Consider the following 23,227-nt stretch of genomic DNA (forward strand, 5'->3'; position numbering starts at 1 on the left):
AGGATACAGGGAAGGGGAGCATGGTAACCTTATCACCTAGGTGTGTAGTGGGGTCAGTCACAATAAACAGCATAATGCTTCCCCCTCTACATTATGCTACACAGTAACAATAATTCCCCTTATACATTATGTTCCCCTCCCAAGCAGCCTCTTATCTAGCATGCCGCTCTCTCAGGTCAGGCCCCTCCACGCCCACATCAGCAGGCAGCCGCTGCAGCACTGGCACTTCAGCCTAGCACCACTGTCATTGAAATCTGGCGCCGTTCGCAAACCCAAGGTCGCGGACCAGCAGAAGCTGCTGATTGGCTGCCAGTCTGCGAACTCTGATTGGCTCACAAGCGGCACAAATTTCAATGACAGGAGCGCTGTCCAGTGCCTGCTGTGCGGCTGGGCCGGGTCCCCGGAAACAGGCGGTCAGGGATTGGCCGGCCGCAGCACAGTGCATCCCCAGGGACCCAGGACCTTCCTAAAGGTGAGTTCCGATTCAGATAACTGAAGGTGGGCGGGCAGAGGCGGGGCAGCCAGAGAGAAGGCTGCAGTGTCCTTCTTAATCAGGCAGCCGCCTGTACTTAGCTGCTGTGGCCGGGCAAAGTGAGCGAGCAGAGGCGGAACTAGTTCCGCTTCCAATTACAAGTGACGGAACGCAGTTCCTCCCCGTTCTGGCCCACTTTAACCCGATTGTAATAATTAGCACCACCATGTGATATTTGTTCTTGTGTCAGTTAGTATAAAATAAAAAAACAGAGCACCAACTAGGAGATCTAGAAAACATGTTAGGTGTGCACTGCTAGAGACCAATATGTATTGCTATTGAGGGCAGCGTTATATTTTCAGCTGTTATGAAGACTCCTATACTTGTTCCTATGCTCTGTAATGGTGCCTACATTTGAAATAAAACCATTCAGCTGTTGCAGGATGCCCCTAATGTCGCTGGCTAAAGTCAGTGATGGCTGGTCATGTATATGCAGGAAATATGACACACAACACACTTAGGCCCTCATTCAGAGCCGTACGCTCTGAGCAGAGCGCACGCTCTGAATGAGGGCCGTCCTCCATAACTATGGAGCGTCCTCCTGGACGCTTGTATAGCTGTGGGTCACCACCCACAGCCTATACGAGCGTGCAGTTTGATGGCCGCGATGGTCTTGACCATCGCGACCATCGAAACTGCGAGCCGGAGCCTGCGGTTGAGGTTTTCAACCGCAAGGCCCGGAGTGATTTTGGCTCTATCAGAGCCAAAATCACTCCCACTGACATCACTAGTGATGTCAGTGGGCCGGCGTCTGACGGTAGGCGTTCCCTTAGGAACGCCCCCGTCAGGGAGGCACGCCCCCGGCACGCCCACCAAAGGGGGCGTGCTGTCAATCAACATCGACAGCACGCCCCCTCTGATCAGACACAACGAGCGAAGGAAAGTCCTTCGCTCGTCGCGTCTGGCGCATGCGCACGACGGCCCTCCCTCCGTCGTGCGCATGCTCAGTGCAGAACATCGACCCACTTGCGAGCGGACAGCCGCTCGCGAGTGGGTCTGAATCAGGCCCATATTCAGATGGATAAGTGCTAAATATGTCCTCTTCATGGACTGGCCACACTAGTTGTAAAAAAACAAACAAGCATTTGAATAGACAACTCTCTTCTAAATTCAGTCACTGGCCTAGGGAGTGCTCTGGTTTGTTAGCGGGATCATGTAGTGCCTTACTTTAAAAAAAAATAATATATATATATATATACACACTATATATATATATATATATATATATATATATAATGCTCAGATGGATGGCCTGCATATAGTTAACAGTAAAATATGACCAGGTGTGTGTATATATATATATATATATATATATATATATAATGTGACAAACAAGGCGGCACTCTGGCGTCTTAAAGAAATGCAATGGACCCCAAAAGTTGTATCCTGACGAAAGAACCCAAGTAAAGTGTTCTGAAACAGATATTACTTTTGGGGTCCATTGCATTTCTTTAAGACGCCAGAGTGCCGCCTTGTTTGTCACATTTTGTGTTTTTCCATCCCTTTCTTTGAGGGTTGGTAATTTAGGAGGGCACCGGCGCAAGGTGTTTAGGAGCATGAGAGTGCCGGCTTTTTCTTTTCCTATATATATATATGTGTGTGTATATTTAGTACACACACACCTGGTCTTATTTTACGATTGACTATTTAAATGCTAAATATATATATATATATATATATATATATATAAAATGATAAATGGTAACGCCACTGGTTGCGGAGATTATGGCACTCTCTAGTTTATTCACAATAATACATAAGCGTTATTAGCATGCGTAGAAATAGTTGCCAACGTTTCGGTCCACATTAGAACCTTTATCAAGGTATAGTATAATAAGAGATACATATAGCTAAAGACATAGGACCTCATTCAGAGCCGGTCGAAGCGGCCGCACGGTCGTACGGGAAAAGGGGCCGGATATTCAAATGATTCCCTCGCAAGTTGCGTCCCTAAGTTCGGATCGGTAGCTGGCCGACCAAGGGGAGGAAGCGGTCGGAATTCAAAAAAATAAGCCCCCTTCTCGTACGCATTGCACATCATCTCCGGGCATATAAGGATTAATCGAGACCATCGCGAACCATCGAAACTGGTCGTAGAGCTTAAGGTTGACCATACCCTCTCTTAAGCTCTACGATCATGTCAGTGTAAAAACCTCCCATGTCACATTTGCCATGACGCTACTTTGTTAATTATGCACTCCCATAAACCGTATGCACTCCCATAAAACGCCGTTCGCATAATTAGGCACGCCTGCGTTCGGATCTCCACTCCCCCGTTTTCAAGCACCTTCCCCTGTTACCACCCTCAAACGCCTCATTCTGTCACTCAAACTACCGACCTGGCTGTGTTCAAGGAGAGAGAAATTTCTGATCGTAGCGGCTAGTTTGCGCACGCACATTGCAAACTTTACGCATGCACAGTATAGCGAACATTGGTGGCGTACGACTGTGCGGCAGCAACGACTGACTCTGAATGAGGTCCATAGTGTCTAGGGCAGCATGTGTTTGCTCTAGCCAAAAATTTATTTATTCCATTTTGGAATAAGGCTGTAACATAAAATGTGGAAAAAGTGAAGTGTTGTGAATACCTTCCGGATGCACTATGGGCCTGATTCAGACCTGCACAGCGCTCGCAAGCGGGTCGATGGTCCCCCACTGCGCATGCCAGAGCTGGCTCCGGCGTGTGCATACGCGAGACCCGGCTAGCGACGGGCGATCCGTCGCTACCAGTCTCACACCAAAACGGGGCGGCTGTCGATTGTGATTGACAGCTCGCCACATTTTGAAGGTGGGCAGGGGGGGTGGCTGGCCAAACGGAGGCGTTCCCGAAGGAACGCCTGCTGTTTGGGGGCGGCCTCAGTAGTGAGCTTCCAGCTCAATTAGAGCCGGAAGCTCACTGGGGCTTGCGATGGACGAGAACCTACCACAAGTGTCTCGTCGCAAGCCTGATGGTCGCGACCATCACCTGGCCGCTCGCAAAAGCTTAGCGAGCGGCCAGGAGGCCGGTTAAGAAAAAAAAAATGCCGCCCTGATTCAGAGTGAGCGCTCTGAAAGAGCATCCGGCTCTGAATCGGGCCCTATGTAGGTAGATGCCTTGAAGAAAGATGTATTAAACATCTGAAACGTCGCTCAGCAAACTGGCTTTTTTAGCGTGTTTTATTTGTGGAGTGCTGCCCCCATTTCCTATATATACATAGATATATATATATACAAATATACACAACCACACACACATACATACACTCACACATAAATACACACAATGTCCACATAGATGCCCTGCATTCCACGGGTCAATAGTACAACATGCCTATGCTGTGTACCCATGGTATGATAATATATCAGATTTTATCAATAACGATCATATGGTTATCATTAAAATCTGATAGTTTTTGGCCCCTGAAAACAACCATATGATGGTCGATGCGCTCCCACGTATGGTTCTTAGCAAAAAACTACCGTTGCCCGGACAAGAAGGCATACCTGGTCGATATCGTCCAGGTTAGCCTGTTTACTATAGGGACCTGAGATCGTTGATCGCGGGTCGTTATAGTTGGGGGGTTATTGCATGTGTTGGATGAACATCCAACACATGCTGGACGAACAGACAATGATCATCTGATCATTGTCATAGCTCCGTGTGTTCTGAGCTTTAACCTTACCTTTGACTATAGAATCATTACCTGGGCAACGCAGTAACAGATGACACCAGATTGGTCCTTTATTATTATTATCATCATTTATTTATATGGCGCCACAAATGTTCCGCAGCGCCTTACAAAGTACATAAACAAGTTGCAGACAAGCGACTTACAGAACAATACAATACAGGACGAGGACATGGATAATATATATTGCTACATTAGCGACCATAACACCCAGATAAGCAACAGAACATAAGCAACCAAGTGTTAGGTGCCCTAGTGGTGAGTAAGAAGTAGATGAAACTAAAGTAGGGAGAAGCACAAGAGGGTAGAGGGCCCTGCTCGTAATCCTTATACATTACAGTAGTAAAAACCAAGGATATTTTTTGCAGAAACAGTGGTTAACACAACCACTGTAACTGCAAGTCCTATGGTTCTACATAACCTTGAATATTTTTAATCTGGCTTAAAAATATTCCAAAAAATATATATAATTAATAATTGCAGTAGCACTGCAATTATTAAAACATATGTCACACATGTTTAAATTAAACTTATCACTTTAAAAATAAAAACAGAGACAAATAAGGGTGAAGTGAAAACTTATTTTTTTTTTTAAATTTATTTAAAATATAGAAACAACATTTTTTATAGATAAAACACTTAATTTTCAGCAACAAATCTTTCATGCTTTTCTTGATGATAAAGGATTTTGCCTGTAAATAAAAATAATAGAATTAAATTATTATTATTATATGAAAATTTTTTTGTAATAAAAAAGATTTGACAAAGTAGTGAGTGTACAACTAAACATATCAGAAACATGTGTATATGGACAAATTATCCCTAACTTTACAACTACAACAAGAATATAAGGTCCTGAGAAAGGCAGGAACGCAATTGATAAAGCTACTCGCAGGCAATTAAGGCAATAAGATCCGTGCTGTTTTGCAAATACACCAGGAGATATATGACACCTTCTACTGCATTACCAAAACAAGCAATTGTTGAGTTCAACATTGCAACCAATCATCAATGTATTTAGATAGGAATTTGTATGATATACCGCCAGATATAAGCCCGGCGAATGTCATACAGATGCCGGGAGGAAGTACAGTGAAAATGCCGACAAGTCTATAAGGTATCATTAACCCGTTCTTCCCCCTCCCCCCTATACCTCCCTTAGTGGAGCCGAACGCGAACTTAAACTCCTCCCAGGGGTGCACGATTATGTCTGGGGTGGCATCGACTCATGACTACACCTGTGCACTGTCTAATAGACCATAGAAAACATTACCTGTGTGGAGTCGTGTGGGCAGAGTTAGAGAAAAACTAGTATTAAAGTATAAAAAGATAATAAGCATAGTGATAACTAAACAATAAACCTTTACAATTTAAAAATTGATTCAGTGTATTGTTTACCAATCACTAGCATAGTGTAAATCTGTGTATTATACAAAAACGTTACAATGGCCAATTGTGCATGTTAACTCACCAAGGTTAGGGCCACTCCAGTAAACTCTTATTTTTATTCTTTCATTCTTCTTCCAATCTTGATAAATACGGCAGGATTTGTCCTAAAAGGGCTCCCAAAAAAAAAACAGTGAGTTCATTTGTTTCACATAAATAGTATACATATAGATTACAAAGACATACATTGTAATAAAAATAAAAAAAAAAGTGGGAATGCTCACTTAAGGCCCATGATTGTGCGTAGCAAAAAAAGGGAGCTTTCATCATCTACCCACTTTAGTACATACAAACGTATGTATTACCTAACGCCCTCACTCCCTTTTGTGTTCCTATATTGTTTTGGGAAAATGTATACATGTTAATGTAAAACATTTAAAGAAAAAAAAAAAAAAAGGAACAATATCACCGTTAAAATGTGTCCCTCGATGAATCTTCATGGGGTCTCTTCCTCTGTATACTCCACTCTTCTGGTAACTGTGACCTCCATCGAATCTTCATGGTTGACGCTCCTCCGGATCTTCCTCTCTTCTTCTGCTTGGTGCTGGTGAAGTATTTGGGGGCGGTGTTACCGGTTGGTAGATGTATCCTCCTGGATACTGTTGCAAATGTGGGTCATCCGGCCCAAACCATGGATGTTGAGGAGCATGGGCATAGGGTCCTTGAAGTGGTGAGGTCCGCTGTGTTGCCATGAAGACCGTCATCTGGTCTGAGATCAGTTGGAGGGACGTGGCGATGAGGCTGTTGTTGGTGGTGATCTGTGTTTGACTCAACGCTACAAATTCGGTGTTCTCCACGAGTTTGTTGAGTGTGGTGGTCATAATCTTCAGCTGTTCGGTGAAGGTTTTCATGGTCTCCCTTGTTTCCTGGTCTCCTAGTCTTCTCCGCCTCTGTTCTTCTTGTACTACCTGGAGTCCTCTTCCAATGGATCTGTCCATTTGCTCCAGTCTTCTGTCCACAGTGTCTCTGAAGCTGTTCTGACGATCATACATTCCCTGGGCGATGTCATTAATCCTCTGGACCTGTGCTGCCGGAAGTCCTGTTTGAAGTTCTCCTACAACTTGAAATTGTTCCACTTGAAAAAAAAATAATATGTAAATCTTAAAAAAATATATATATTTTTATATATAGACCATATTACAGAAATTTGTTGTGGTGTGCGTGGTTGATTTACAAATACAGGCTGTCAGAATGCAGTTGCGCAAATTGCAGACAGCTGCATCCCCAAAGCCAAAATCACGACCTACACTAGCCCTCCCTGTTGTCTAAACCTAACCCCTCATACCTAGTTCCCACACTGAACCGCCCCCACCCCGCACCCTAAACCTAAGAAACCCTCCATGGTGGCTAACCTTAAGACTCCCTCTAATACCTAACCCCGCTAGACTAAGCTAAGCAAACAACATAACAACCAGATACTTATCTTTTAGGATGCTGAAGGTCTGGATACTGGTGCTAAGATCCTGATTTTATGGGATTTCTGCACCGGTATTTGGACCATCAGCATCCCATTGTACACATGCACACTCCAAAATTTCCCGAAGTTTGGCCTTTTAAAAATGTGAAATAATGTTAAAGATAAAATTGGGAAAAAATATAAAAAATAACTTACCAACAGGTGTTGGTCTTCTCGGTGTGTCTTCTGCCACGCCCACTTCATCATCATCTTGTTCACCTCGCAGGAGATCCGGCCTGAAGAAAGGTCCAATTCCAGATGCTTCTCCAGTGCTGGTCGATGGTCCTTCTTGCGTAACTAAAGAATTTGAAAAATAAAAAAAAGACAAAAACACATCCTTACTGTAAATCTGGTGTCTACTCACCATTGTTTTGAAACAAACCCCCTGGGCCTTCTGTAAAAGAATTATTGATGTTTTTAAAAAAAAAACAAAAAAAAAAAACTTACCTCGCTGTTCTCTGCGTTCCGGTGTCCCTATGCCCAAATCTTCCTCTGTTCCTAGTCTTCCAGGTTCTTCCACCGATGCTGATCTATCTTCAACTGGATCCGAAGTCCTGCTGTCTGATTATTACATTTTTTTAAAAGATTACAAATTTGAAACGTTACATTCCATACCCATGTGTCTAAACCTATAACTTGAGCTACCGTTTGCTCTTCTATCACTTATCCCGATCACTTCACCTGCATTAGAGATTTGGAGAAGCGATAAAGACACACATGCAGCACTATGCTAGGGATGAGAGGATAATTGTTAGGAGAATGAGGGGTACCGGTATATAGGATCTAAATGCTCTGTCTGTAGGTTAAACAATATTATATATTACCTTCCAATCTTGGACCTGGAGACTCCAAACCGATGCTGGGGAACAATGGTAGAATTAGCTCCTCTTCATGCCGAACTGTAGGCTGGATCATGGCGGTTTTCTCCTTTCTTGTCGGCTCCTTGCCCTTTGGTCTTCGTGTTGATTCTAAAATATATAAAAAACATTTTTTTAAAAGATACAAAAGTCATTCAGATTTAAAAAAAACAAAAAAAACCAAACAATTTAGATAAACATTTCAATAAATAAAAATTAAGATAAGTTTACCACTTCCTGTCATTTGCATCGTTCCCGATGTCGAAGTCGATTCCCTCTGTCTGTCGGATGACGATCTTTCTTCGGTATGAGGTTCCCTTATTCTCCTCTTTGTGTGTGGCGCTGAAGATATTCTGTCTAAAAATCCAAATAATTTTTTTTTTTTTTTAAATTGTGAAAGCTTTTATTATAGACTTTTTACATTTAGACATTTTCTTACCCTCTTGAACATGTGTTGCTGGATCACGGCTGTCCAATAACCCTTGTACACCGGCAACCATAATTGGGTTCATGTGATCCTGGATCTTCTCCTCCCACGGAAGCCATCGAATAGTCAAAGGTGGTCCTCCTCCGATTCCTCTTCCGTGCTCTCGATCTTTCTTCTTCTTTTCCTTGGCTTGTCTCTTGCAGTCGGTGTACCTCTTCTTGCACACGTCGGCATCTCGATGTCTTCCAGAGGATGCGGTGACCTTCGATGCAACCTCATCCCAGATCTTCCTCTTCTCCCTGGCCGATGTGTTTTGAGCACGATGACCGAAGATCTTGTCATAATGCTTGTAGATCCCATCGATGAGCGCGTTGTTCTCCGTCTCACTGAAGCGAATCCTCCTTGGCTTCTTGGATGGCTTTCCACTTGCTGTAGTTGGCCCTTCTTGGAAAGAAGGGATGTCTTCTGTCCTGCTGAGCTGTAAATAAATAAAATACATTTTTAATTACAAACATACAGAATAAACAAACAATTATTAAAAAACAATTATTAAAAAAATTACTGCCAACTTCTCACTACAATAAAACTGTTTATGAGGTGTATATAGAAAATTGATGAACTACATTTATCAAAAATTATGATCAATAAAACCCTAGGACACTCTGAAATTTAAAAGTGTTATGTTGTATTTACAGTCACTGTTGTCCCTATATATTTTTCCTTTTTTGAAATTAGTGCAACTATTCATCTATAGTTTATTCTGCATTGATTTATTAACAGCGTAACATGCAGTGCCAGCCTAGACTCAGATAAATAAGCGTTAGCAAAAGATTAAGGATGGAAATAGCCTCAGAGTCTAGGGTGGCACTGCATGTTACGCTGCTAATAATTTCACTGTAGATTTAATTTAGAAAAAAAAACAACTGTTGCACTACTATAAAAAAAATATATATATAGGGACTACAGTGAGGCAAAGGAAACACTGACACTAACTTAAAAGGGGAAATACACAAATGTCAGACAACACTTTGGCCCATAACAAGAACAATAGTGGCTCTGGCATGCACTGAGTTGATGCAGCCCAAGAGTACCCTATAGGAGTGTGTTAAACAGAAAATATGACATATGGTAAGAACTTACTCTTGTTATCTCTATTTCTACGAAGTCCATAGGGTTCCACAGGATACTTTGGGGTATAGGCGATGACGTCAGACTTGAGAGTCTCAGAGTTGAGGTTTTTTTTAGCCTCTCAGGATGCACTGGGGTCTCTCTCCTATACCCCGCCCCCGAGTCAAGGCAACTCAGTTACGTAACAAGCCATAGGCCGGAGGAGGAGAAGAAAGAGAGAGAAGAAAGTCTGGAACACACAAGAATCACATTCTCACTAGAAGGAGACGGAAAAACCGGTGACCAGATCAAAGCCCATCTGCAGTACAGGTGCATCAGGGCGGGAGTCCTGTGGAACCCTATGGACTTCGTAGAAATAGAGATAACAAGGGTAAGTTCTCACCATATCTCATATTTTCTACTTCAGACAGTATCCTTTAAAGGTGGGGACGCTCCTGTGCAGAAAGGAGAATCCGCCGCCCGAAGGAAGCATCCTGAGAGACGAAGGTATCAAATGCATAATACCTCACGAAGGTATGGACAGAAGACCACGTGGCTGCCTTGCAAAGCTGAACAGCAGAGGCACCACGGCGAGCGGCCCAAAAAGGACCCACAGACCGAGTAGAATTATCTTTAACAGAAGACGGTACAGGAAGGCCCTTATGAGTGTAAGCCTCAGAAATCGCCATGCGAATCCATCCTGCCAAAGTTTGCTTAGTGGCAGGCCAACCCTTCTTACGGAAACCATAGAGGACAAACAAGGAGTCCGACTCCCGAAATGAACTGGTACGGTCAACATAAATCCTTAGAGCACGTACCACATCCAAGGAGGCCTCACCAGCTGAGAGGTCTGGGGAATTAAAGGCTGGCACTATAATTTCCTCAATAATGTGGAAACTAGATACCACCTTAGGTAGGAAAGCAGGACGAGTGCGAAGCACCGCCCTGTCCCTATGAAAATCAGAAAGGGAGGGCGACATGAGCGAGCCCCCAAATCTGACACCCTTCTGGCCGAAGCAATTGCCAGAAGAAACACAGTCTTAGCTGTAAGCCATTTTAAATCCACTGAGACCAGTGGTTCAAATGGCGGTCCTTGGAGAGCCCTCAGGACCACAGCCAAATCCCAAGGAGCCGCTGGTGGAACAAAGGGAGGTTGAATGTGAAGGACACCCTCCATAAAGGTCCGGACATCAGGAAGAGTACCAATCCTGCGCTGAAACCACAGTGACAGGGCAGACACTTGTACCTTCAGGGAAGCAAGGCGAAGACCATGATCTAAGCCCGCCTGTAGGAAAGCCAAAACCGTGGATATCCTAAACACCTGAGGATCATAGCCTCTAGGGCGACACCATTCAAAGAAAGTATGCCACACTCTGTGGTAAATTCTTGCAGAAGCAGGCTTCCGAGCTCTGAGCATGGTGTTAACTACAGAGCTGGAAAAACCCCTGGACCTTAAGAGGGCTGTCTCAACAGCCACTCCGTCAAAGACAGACGACCCAGGTCCGGGTAATGGCAAAGACCTTGAGACAACAGGTCCGGACATTAAGGCAACAGTATTGGAGTGTCTATAGAGAGACTCTGAAGATATGAGTACCAGTGACGTCTGGGCCACGCTAGAGCTATCAACAGGAGTGTGCCTCCTTCTTGCTTTAATTTTCGAAGCACTCGAGGAAGAAGGGAGAATGGAGGGAAGAGGTACGCAAACTGGAAGGTCCACCGGACCGACAGAGCCTTTTACCAGAAGAGCCTCCTCGTCTCTTGTTCTTGACCCATACACAAGCAGTTTGCTGTTGTGTCGGGAGGCCATGAGGTCTATCTCTGGAAGGCCCCATCTGTTCACTAGGAGTTGAAACACCTCCTGGTGAAGAGACCATTCCCCTGGATGCACTTCCCAGTTGAGCACTCCCGGTATGAACACTGCTGAGATGGCAGGGAGATTGCCTTCCGCCCAAGCCAGAATGCGGGACACCTCCGTCAGTGCCACCTGACTTCGGGTTCCTCCTTAGCGGTTTATGTAGGCCACTGTGGTGGCGTTGTCCAACTGTACCTGCATGGGTTTCCGTGGAGAACAAGTCTTGCCTGCTGAAGAGCTCTGAATACTGCTCGAAGTTCCAATACGTTGATTGGGAGCACAGATTCTGCTAGTGTCAACCGTCCCTGAAACAAGTGTGAACCTGTTACTGCTCCCCAGCCCCGGAGACTGGCGTCCGTCGTCAGAAGGACCCAGTCCGCAATCCAAAAGGGGTGCCCCTTGTTTAGGTGAGCTGTCTGCATCCACCAGGCCAGAGACCGACGTACCTCCGGAGAAAGCACTATTGTCTGTGTCTTTATCCGATGGGGCAACCCATTCCATCTGGAGAGGATCAATTTCTGCAGAGGTCTGGAGTAAAACTGGGCACACTCCACCATGTCGAACATCGACACCATGGATCCTAGTAACCTCATTGCCGAGTAAATAGACACTTGGCAACTCTGCAGGCAACTGCGTACTTTTGCCTGCAATGCAGAGATCTTTACCTCCGTCACAAAGATCCTCTGTTGTTGAGAGTCCAACAGGGCTCCGAGATGGAGCATCCTCTGTGAGGGAACCAGGGAGGACTTCTTCCAGTTTATCAACCAACCGTGATTCTGCAATTGTCAGTTGCAGATGGCACTGAAGTATCTCTGGAGACCCTGCTAACAACAGGTCATCCAGAGGGTAACAAGCGTACCCTCTGCATCCGCAGGTGGGCTGCCATGACTGCCATGATTTTGGTAAACACTCAAGGTGCCGTGGCCAGACCAAAGGGCAGTGCCTGAAACTGGAAATGTTGATCAACCACTGCAAACCTGAGGAAACGCTGGTGTGCTGAGAAAATGGGGATATGCAGGTAGGCATCCTGAATATCCAACGACACCATAAAATCCCCATGCTCCATTGCCAATATGATGGAAAGCAGGATCTCCATCCTGAACCAAGGAACCCTCAAGGACTTGTTGAGGCACTTGAGGTTGAGGATGAGCCGGTAAGACCCATTGGGTTTCTGTACCAGAAAGAGATTGGAGTAATACCCCGTTCCCCTCTGGGGCAATGGAACAGGCACTATAACTCCAGCCTGGAGCATAGAGTGTACCACTTTCTGGAATTCCAGGGCTTTGTCTTGATCTGACTGAAGGCCTGTGGTGAAAAACCAGCTGGGAGGCCTTCGCCGGAAGGAGAGGGTGTACCCCCAAGAGACCACTTCTCTTACCCAAGTGTCTGTGGTAGTCAGATACCAGCACTTGGCGAACAGAAGAAGTCTGCCTCCCACTCTGGGGTCCCCCAAGGGGAGGCCCATCCAGTCAGGCTGAAGGCTTATCGTCCAACTTGGGAGTAGGACGTCTTGTACTCCAAGCCTGCTTCTTTGGCTTGGCAGATTTCTTGGCCCGACTGTCTTGGAAAGGACTGTATCCAGGACCCTATAGGGCCGAAAGGACGAAGTACCAGACCCTGATAGGACTGCAGCCGATGGCAGACATGCAGATTTAGCCGCTGCCAGCGTGGCCACAATTTTGTCCAGATCAGGGCCAAACAGGACCTGTCCATTAAAAGGCAAGCATTCCAATCCCCTCATGGAATCTGCATCCGCTTTCCAAGAGCGCAACCACAGGGAACGGCGAGCCGCTACTGCTGCCGAGGAGATTCTGGAAGTGAGGAGAGGCTGCCTCATTAATGTACGTGGCTGAGTCTCTGAGATTGCCTACTAACTCCACCTGCTAAGCTGAAGAGTCAGTGTCCAGAGACGCCTCCAACTTATCTGCCCAGCGCTGCATGGCTCTGGCTACCCAGCATACGGCCATAGTCGGTCTGGAAGCCCCTCCAGCAAGGGAATAAATGGATTTTCGGCAAATTTCCACCTTGCGATCCATAAACTTAGCCACGGGGGGGATCCTCAATAACCAAGGCCGCACGGACTGCCCGTATAAGGCCAGGTATAAAGACTTTAGATTTAGACTCCGCCTCGTTTACACGAAGGGGCTCTTGGTCTGAAAAGTCAATAATCTCACCGTCATCAGACGTCATGTCATCATCATTATACTGAGCCATCTGAGACAATAAAGGCCGCTTAGAAGGCCGCAATGGTGACTCCCCCTGTAAAACGTCCATCAGGTTCTGTACCGTGTTGGACAATGAATTCACCCACACAGGCTCCTGCGAGACCTGGGGGGGCTAAAGCGGGAGACTGGGTTACCATCAACTGCCTCGGGAACCCCTGCATGGGTGATGAGACCACAGCCTGCTGCGATAACCCCATCTGGGGAAACGCAGGGGGCGTCGCCAACTGGCCCACAAGGGTTGTAACTGCCTTTGCAAAACAAGCCCAGGGTGGTTCCTGAACAGGTGCAGTGATAGAAATCGGGCGTGATATAACATGCTCTACATAAACCCTCAGCGGTCACATCTCCTTCCGCTAACTGTACATTGCATTTGGTACATTTTAGCTGAAGAGGATATTCTCGTTCACTCCCAGACATGATGAGAGTAAACGGAGTGTATGTGACTCCCCACACAGAAAAACACTTTTACTGTGAGGCAATGAACACCCTGCAACACCGCACCGCAAGGGCTTTAGCAGAGAAAGAACAGGGATAGTAAAATGAATGACAGTCAGAAGTGAAAGTACAGTCAGACAGTGCTAGCACATAGTCACATACAATGCAGAAATAAATGACCTGCACTACAAGCACTATGATCAACTACGCAGACACAGAGCCAGGTAGGAAACAGTGCTGCATACGCTGACCTTATCGGAGGAGAGGTATGCGGGCGACCCGGACCGTGATGCCACCTGTGTCAAAATCCAGCAGCGTTTGCCACTTCCTTAAAAATGGCCGCCGAGGAGCTGATAGGAGACAGGCCCGGGGAAGGAGCACTGACACAGCCCGCCAGACCATTGTGGAAAGGCACTGTGCAGCGGGGGAGGCGTCGGCTGTGAGACAGGGAAGGCGCGCTCCCCTGGCATGCTATTAACCCCTGGGACGCTGGAGCGTATCCTAACCGCTGCAGCCCGCTGTCCCTGGTCGTCTAGTGGATGCGCAGGATCAGTACCTGACTCCACTCCACGCGTAGCCTGTCACTAGGGAGCCCCCTGCCTAGTGACAAATAAGACTGTGAATCGGTTGGTACCCACCGCGGGTGCCCGTCGCTTACCCGAGTCCCCTTGAATCCGGCCACAGTCTGGATATATCGGGGTCCTCGCTAGCTGAGACCCCTGGCATCCGCCAAAATCCCCGAATCAGTATTGGCGTCCTGACCCGGCGGGGTGACGGAGCGGCAGCAGGGACCTCTAATTAGCTTATCCCCGCTGTCCGCTCATAGCAGTGCAGCAAAGCTGCCTTGTCAAAAAACTTCTGGGGCTGTTCTACAGTCCACCTCTGAAAAGGTGATCTGACTCGAGCCGGGCACCTACGAAACTGAGATGCCTTGGCTCGGGGGCAGGGTATAGCAGAGGGACCCCAGTACATCCTGGGAGGCTGAAAACTTAACTCTGAGGTGCCCGATGTCTGCTGCCATCGCCTATACCCCATGGTATCCTGTGGATACCCTATGGACCCTGAGGTAGAAATAGGGATTACTCTCACGCAGCATTAATATGGGTTTCTATAAAGAGCCACTGTTATCCCTATCTGAAAGAAACTTGCGTATTCAGTGTTGGTGTGGTGTTAATAATTTTATATAAGGGGTGTTTTGAACAATAGTGATGATGTTGCCCAGATTTTTTTTGGGCATCATCGCCGTCAGTTTATTAACATTTTAAATTATTTATTGTTGCTATTCAGCAATTATTCCTGCAGGGACAGCGGTTGCGGAATCACGCTGTCCCAGCCATGTTACAGAAGGATTGTTTTCAGGATTCCAAAAACAATACCTTTTGTTTTTTCCTCTGCACATGATCAGTCATGTGGTAGGGAAAAGTCTCCGTCCCTGCTTGCAGACACCACCGACGTAGTAAGTACATCTCCAACCTCCCAAAAGTGATCGACATGTGTATACAGGCTTTATACTAGCCTGTACACATGTATATTTATGTGCTTTAATAAATAACTTTAATATATAAATCCTAAATGTAAACGCGCATAAATATACATGTGTAAAGCCTGTATACACATGTCATTCACTTTCTGAAAGGTTTAAAAAAGACTATTTGGACTTATGGAATTAAGAATTTTCTTCGTATAACGCCATTCAGTGATGGTGTTATATCAAGGATTTTTTTTTTAAAGTGAATTAACCCTTTTTTTTTTTTTGCTGAATAGCAGTGTCAAAGGCCTGACCCCTACAGTGCGGTACTATGCTAACAGGGATGTAATGGAGACGATAAATGCGTTATCTTCACCATTATCTCATTGCCAAATAGAGGTTAAACCACAAAAATATGGAAATCTTTAGTTTTCCCTATTTTAGAAATAAATTATTATTTGCAGGATAGACCCCTAGGGGTAAATGTACTAAATTCAGAGTTTTTAGAAGTGAGTTTTAGAAGTGGTGTTGCCCATAGCAACCAATCAGATTCTACTTAACATTTAACTAGTACCTTCTACAAGATAATAGCTAGAATCTGATTGGATGCTATGGGCAACATCTCTTCTAATACGCACTTCTAAAAACTCTGACTTTAGTAAATTTACCCCCTATTGTCTATATGTTTGTGTGTGCGGTATTGTGATATAATTACTAAACATGGGTGGGACGATCTCCACGCTCCTGTCCTGTGGTTGTCCCCACCGCACTCCTCTCCCTCTGTCTTGACCCCTCTTCCTGTGACGCCTGCCACTCGTCACTGGTGTCCGGGGACCCGTCAGAAGAGCGGGGCAAACGGGGTGAACGCCGTCTCTTCTCCCTCGGCATTTCTTCAATACAACCTATAACATAATAAACAGAAAATGAATATAAAATATATTGACAATATACTTGTGGAATATACATAAAAGAAAAAAAAATTAAATGCACGGAGGGAAAAAAATGAAAATAAAAATTAGATAGGTTTAAGAGTAGATTTTTTTTACCATTATTAACTTGTGAAAAAATGTAAGTTTGGTGTCCATATGTGGCAAGTTCATCTATCTAGAGGTCTAATTAACTAGAGGGGTAGTGGACTGGGGGTGTAATAGTACAAATTAAAATAAATATATATACTAAGGGGGGGTTGGGATGAGTTAAACCTTGTATGCATTTAAAATTAACTTAGCAGCAAGCAAATATACTAATTAAAGGAAAGGGGGGCCTATTTAAGGGCCAAAAAAAAAACCGCAATCATTTTTGCAGATGCAAATAATATAGGGGGGAGGGTCCTAAAGGGGTGCAGCACTGCCTAGGTGAGTGTATGGGTCAGATTGCAAATAATTAGCATGGGCATATGGGGATAGGGACCAATAGGGGTGCAACACTGCCTGTGTGAGTGCAAAGGTCTGGGTGAAATTAGTTTGCATGGGCATAAAAGAGAATAGGGAGCAATAGGGGTACAGTGTTGATGCATCGCTGCCTATGTGAGTGCATGAGTCAGGGTAAGGGTTGGGTGACTGGGACAGATTACACTTACCTATAGCAAATGAAATGGGTGCTGAAACCTTCCTCCACGGGCTGGCTCCTCTGCTCCCAGACGCTGTCTTCTTTGCTCAGGATCCTGGATTGCTGGTCACACTGGATGGTGCTGCTGCCTCTTTTGCTGACCTTGGTTCACCAAAAGGTGCCCTTGCCAGCAAGCCAAATTGATCAGGGACACTGCACTCTCTCCATGCTGCAGGCTGATCAAAATGGTGGATGACTAGGGATGGATTTCGATGGTCGATGTTTGCCGACCATCGATGTTTTTCTTCCGATGTTAGTGATTTTACCATTTGATGCCAGCATTTCGATGTTTACTGCCATCGGATGATAATCATTCGATGGTGTTCCGATGGCGGCTTCTGTTCTGCCTAAAAGCTATGCCTCGCTTGTGTGCTGTGTCTCTGCCTCTGATAACCCTCCTGACTCATACGAGGCTGAAGTTGGCTTCTTATTCGGCCAGCTTCTTATTCATTTCTTATTCACTTCTTATTCAAGCTCCAGCTTCTTATTCAGAAAATGTTACATTAAAACATTTAAATAAAGTTAGATCACTAAACGAACACTATGTAAACAAAGAATTGTGTCCCTCACACAGTTTACAATTATTATTTTCCTGGCACAATAAGGATTTTGGCATGAATAGGGCAGTAAAGCGGGCACAGGCACCACATTTTGTCATTTTGAATAAGAAGATGTAGTTGTGCAGGGGTTAACTAGCTTCGGTCATCAAATGTTACACTTGAAACCCACAGAGGGTGGTCTGGTACATATGACCCACTTGTCATTTGCCTTGACCAACAAGGATTTTGGCATGAATAGGACAGTAAAGCGGGCACAGGCACCAGATTATCTCATTTTCAATAAGAAGCTGTAGTTGTGCAGGGGTTAACTAGCTTCGGTCATCAAATGTTACACTTGAAACTCACAGAGGGTGGTCTGGTACATATGACCCACTTGTCATTTGCCTTGACCAACAAGGATTTTGGCATGAATAGGGCAGTAAAGCGGGCACAGGCACCAGATTATCACAGCGCTCGCAAGCGGGGGCGTCACCGGCCGCGGCAGCCCTGCCCTAGTTACGCCACTGAGCACTGGACATCGCCCTGGCCATCAGCTCCCCCCTCTGCCGGGCCTGTCAGATGGTGCCAAGGGCAAGGTGCCCCACACGCACCCCCTTATTACGCCACTGCTGGTGTACCAGCTTTCCGAGAGATTCCAGAAACGTGCTGAATAGTATGGGGCTGGTTAATGTGATGGCAGGAGGACACCACGCTAAGTGTGTCTCCCTGCTATAGTGTTACCCCCTTTCTCCCTATAACCAGCCTAGTGCTGGATAATGTGATGGCAGGAGGACACCAGGCTAAGTGTGTCTCCCTGCTATAGTGTTACCCCCTTCCTCCCTATAACCAGCCTAGTGCTGGATAATGTGATGGCAGGAGGGCACCACGCTATGTGTGTCTCCCTGCTATAATGTTACCCCCTTCCTCCCTATAACCAGCCTAGTACTGGATAATGTGATGGCAGGAGGACACCACGCTAAGTGTGTCTCCCTGCTATAGTGTTACCCCCTCCTCTCTATAACCAGCCTAGTGCTGGATAATGTGATGGCAGGAGGACACCACGCTAAGTGTGTCTCCCTGCTATAGTGTTACCCCCTCCTCCCTATAACCAGCCTAGTGCTGGATAATGTGATGGCAGAAGGACACCAGGCTAAGTGTGTCTCCCTGCTATAGTGTTACCCCCTCCTCCCTATAACCAGCCTAGTGCTGGATAATGTGAAGGCAGGAGGACACCAGGCTAAGTGTGTCTCCCTGCTATAGTGTTACCCCTTTCTCCCTATAACCAGCCTAGTGCTGGATAATGTGATGGCAGGAGGACACAACGCTGTGTGTCTCCCTGCTATAGTGTTACCCCCTCCTCCCTACAACCAGCCTAGTGCTGGTTATGGGTATAAAAGGTGAACCCCACACAGATTTTTTTTCCTGTATTCCAATACCAGACCATGCTCAGAGGTGTGGGGTTTTTACTAATTTAGGGAAAGACCCCAATTGTCAAATTTGTTGACCAAAGCTATTTAACCCTTGAAAAACTACAGGTAATTATTCAAAATTAAGAAATCTGGTGCATGTGCCCACATTACTGCCCTATTTATGCCCAAATCCTTGCTGGTCAAGGAAAATGACAAGTGGGTCACATGTACCTGACCAACCTCTGTGGGTTTCAAGTGTAACATTTGATGACCGAAGCTAGTTAACCCCTGCACAACTACAGCTTCTTATTCAAAATGACAAATTATGGAGCCTGTGCCCACTTTACTGCCCTTTTCATGCCCAAATCCTTATTGTGCCAGGAAAATAATAATTGTAGACTGTGTAAGAGACATAATTCTTTGTTTACATAGTGTTCGTTTAGTGATCTAACTTTATTTAAATATTTTAATGTAACATTTTCTGAATAAGAAGCTGGAAAATGAATAAGAAGTGAATAAGAAATTAATAAGAAGTGAATAAGAAATTAATAAGAAGTGAATAAGAAATGAATAACAAGCTGGCCGAATAAGAAGCCAACTTCAGCCTCGTTTGATTCATGCTGCTGGGATCGTTGGAGGCTGTCTCTCACTGCCCCTCTGTCCCTCCCGCCCTCCCCTCTTTGCTAGCTCTGATTGGCTCTCTGAGACAGTGAGAGCCAATCAGTGTGCAGCCCTGGTCCTGCAGCAGCAGTCACTCACAGACACACACAGAGTGACAGCTAGCAATGTTTACACCAGCAGAGATGGGGAGTGATTTCTGTAAGAGGTTCCTTTTATGTGTGTTATAAGTATATTTTATACATGTTTTTAGACTTCATTTTCTTTTAAGTACCCACAGCAGCAGCGTGGCAGTGCCAGTGTTTCTCATTCTCCTCCTCGTCCTCAGTCAGCTCTGCCTGGGTTTTTTTTTTGCTTTTGCTTCGTGTCCGAGCCTCTCCCCAACCCCGCCCCTTTACTATTCATATGAATAGTTTTTACCATTGAATGCTTTTGATGCGATGGTTAGTTACCACTGCATCGAAAGATTAAATGGTGGAAGCACCGTCATCCCTATGGATGACCAACAGCCAATCAGAACCTTATATACCCGGGAGATAAAGGCGCCAATAAGTTTCCACCCACGGCGAAATCGCTTCCTCCGGATTCGCGTTATTGGCCACTTTCCGCATGTGTGGGAGTTTCGCCTCTCTCAAATTGAATAAGGCGGAAACGGACCCGGGGAAAACTTTACGCAACACGCGATGACAGCGAAAACGGGAAACCCGGCGGCTAGTTTAATAATTAATGTTAATAAAAATAAAAGATTCCGTAATTATGTGACATTCCGAACATTTATAAACGGATAAAATAGGTATTTTTATTTAGAATATGGAAGATATTGGAATGTGACCAAGAAATGCTGAACACATGCAGGCTAGGAAAATGGTTTTACAAAGGTTATAGGGATACAACGGACTGTCCTCTGTCCACTGCAATCCAAAGCGCGGGTACAATTATAGTATTTTAATGTTGTTCTTATAAAATTATTAATGCCTATGTGCTACCATTCCACGCTATTTTGGTATAGTGTATGATCGGGCTAGGCGTCGGCATATAGACGGCCGTAATTACATACGGCGGTATAATGAATAGATTATTATCCCAGATTTTTTGAATTGTCGGTATTGTGCATAGGGGGTCATTCAGACCCACTCGCGAGCGGCAGTACGCTCGCAAGTGTGTCGATGTTCCCCACTGCGCATGCGCACGACGGAGGGAGCTCCGTCGTGCGCATGCGCGTGACCCGGCGAGCGAAGGACTTTCCTTCGCTCGGAGTGTCTCATCAAAGGGGACGTGCTGTCGATGGTGACTGACAGCACGCCCCCTTTGGTGGGCGTGCCTGCCAGACGGAGGCGTTCCCAAGGGAACGCCTACCGTCTGAAGCCGGCCCCACTGACATCACTTTTTGATAGAGCCAAAATCACTCCTGGCCTTGCGGTTGGGAAACCCAACCGCAGGCTTTCACTCGCAGTTCAAGACCATCGCGACCATCTTTTTGCACGCTCGTATATGCTGTGGGTGGTGACCCACAGCTATACGAGCGTCCAGGAGGACGCTCCATATTAATGGAGGAGGGCCCTGATTCAGAGCGAGTGCTCTGGTCAGAGCGTCCGGCTCTGAATCAGGGCCATAGTCAGCATATTAAGTATGTAGGTAGTACATACGGCGGTATAATGAAGAGATTATTATCCCGGATTTTTGAATTGTCGGTATTGTACATAGTCAGCATATTAAGTATGTCGGTATTACAAACGGCGGTATAATGAATATATTATTATCCTGGATTTTTGAAATGTCGGTATAGTACATAGTCAGCATATTCAGTATGTCGGTATTACATACGACGGTATAATGAATAGATTATTATCCCGGATATTTGAATTATCGGTATTATATAAAGTCAGCATATCGAACGTCTAGATTTCAACAATAGGGGGTAAATTTACTAAGAATCGCTTGGATTCAGGTACTCGTTTTTTTATTTTAACCCTTTGGATACCTACTTGGAGAAGTGGACGTGACCTACACATAGGAGAGGTGAGTATGGATTTTTTTATAGGTACCCCTATGGATTACTTCGGATACTAGCTGAGTATGTGTGATAGTGCGTGTGCATGTATGTTATAATAAAATTTACAGTCACGGTGTATGTTGTGTTTATTGCGTATTGCTTTGGTTGTGGAACTACAAGTGCCAGCGGGCCCGTAATATCCCACATGCTGGTATTTGTGGTTCTCCAAATACCAGCAAGTGGGGGAGGCACGCTGGTACGTGTTGTTCCACAACTAAAGACAATATTTAACCCTTTCTTTTACACTACACATACACTATCAACCCGGCACCCACCGCCCTAGGGTGCCGGGGATAGCCCTGGGCTATCAGCCTAGGCCAGGGGTGCCCTGGAGAGGGGTACCCCTTTATTGGAGGGGTACTCAACTTCCCAGGGATCCCTGGCCTGGGCTGACTAGCGGTCAGGGCTGATGCTGCGGCTGGGGGGCCCCCTGACTGTGGCATCAGTCCCCCGCTAAAAAGGGTCCAGGGCTGATTTAAAAAAAACGGGGAACCTCACGCCATTTTTTTCTCCGTATATTTAAAACCAGCTCTGTCCCTGCTGCCTGGTGCTGGTTCGTAATTTACAGTGGAACCCTACACATTATTTCCCTGTAAATTTAGAACCAGGACAGGCTGGCAAGGCCGGGGCTGGTTAGTCTTTTGGGGGGGGACCTCATGTCTCTTTTTTAAAAAAACATTTAACCCTTTTTAACAAGTCTTAACACACAAGCAGCCAACACATATATCACTGATATGTGCAGGCTGCTAGCTCTGGAGAGATTTGCAGAGAGAAAACACTGCAATCTCGGGTGAGTAATCTCCTGCAAAACGAGATACTGGGGAGAGATATCTCGTTCTGCTTCACCATCGGTCAACTCGTTTAGCCTCAAATCGCCTGTTGGTAAATTTGGTAAAAACAAGGTATTAAATCCCCCGTATTTTGTCAAGTTCCAGCGAGATTAATCTCCTTGAAAATCGGGACCATCTCGAATCTTGGTAAATTTACCCCTAGGTATTTACATTGTCGGTATATCATTATTCAATCATTTGATTATCGGTATATTGTTCATGTCGGTATTAAACAACAACCGGTATTATATACTTTCAGTTTTTAAAAAATTAAAGGTACAATTATATGGCGGCATAACAACCATTAGGTCAATTTAACGTGTCGGTATAATATATTTTGGAATTTCACTATTATCGGGTTTTTAAAATGTTTGGTAAATCGAATGTCTGTATACCATGTGAAGGTATTTCATACATTTTGGGATTTTAGACTTCAGTTTTTTCAATGGATCGGGATTATGGTGACGGTCTAACAATTGTCGGCCTGTATTTAGCCGGCAAATCATACCGATCCCTGCTAAAGGAGAAGTCACCCACGGGGATCAAGATGTTAGCAGCAGGGGGGGGTGGTATATGAAAATTTTGCTATGGGGCCCTCCCTAGGTCCAGTTACGCCCCTGACTGTGAATAAATATTATATATATATATATATATATATATATTCTACAATAGATCTTGTAAGCATTAATGGTTCTAT

At 45.3% G+C, this 23,227-nt stretch overlaps 2 protein-coding genes across 3 annotated transcripts in view; both read right to left on the reverse strand.

Moving 5' to 3' along the window:
• The window catches only part of SLC25A21 (solute carrier family 25 member 21), a 536,964-nt gene that overhangs the window by 208,449 nt on the left and 305,288 nt on the right, over positions 1 to 23,227 (reverse strand). The gene's annotated exons all lie outside the window — the stretch shown is intronic.
• On the reverse strand, positions 4,866 to 17,363 carry LOC148525039 (uncharacterized). Its single transcript, XM_088471280.1, has 9 exons — positions 17,348 to 17,363; positions 16,194 to 16,375; positions 8,399 to 8,864; positions 8,191 to 8,316; positions 7,927 to 8,070; positions 7,550 to 7,663; positions 7,259 to 7,399; positions 5,672 to 6,721; positions 4,866 to 4,892 (listed from the first exon to the last, which is right to left on the reverse strand). The coding sequence occupies exons 1-8, from the start codon at positions 17,361 to 17,363 to the stop codon at positions 6,144 to 6,146; spliced, it is 1,767 nt and encodes a 588-aa protein (XP_088327406.1). The 3' UTR covers positions 4,866 to 4,892; positions 5,672 to 6,143.

The sequence above is a fragment of the Taudactylus pleione genome, unplaced genomic scaffold (genome assembly GCF_031769625.1).
Source record: "Taudactylus pleione unplaced genomic scaffold, aTauple2 ptg000113l, whole genome shotgun sequence".
In the NCBI taxonomy this organism is placed as follows: Eukaryota; Metazoa; Chordata; class Amphibia; order Anura; family Myobatrachidae; genus Taudactylus; species Taudactylus pleione.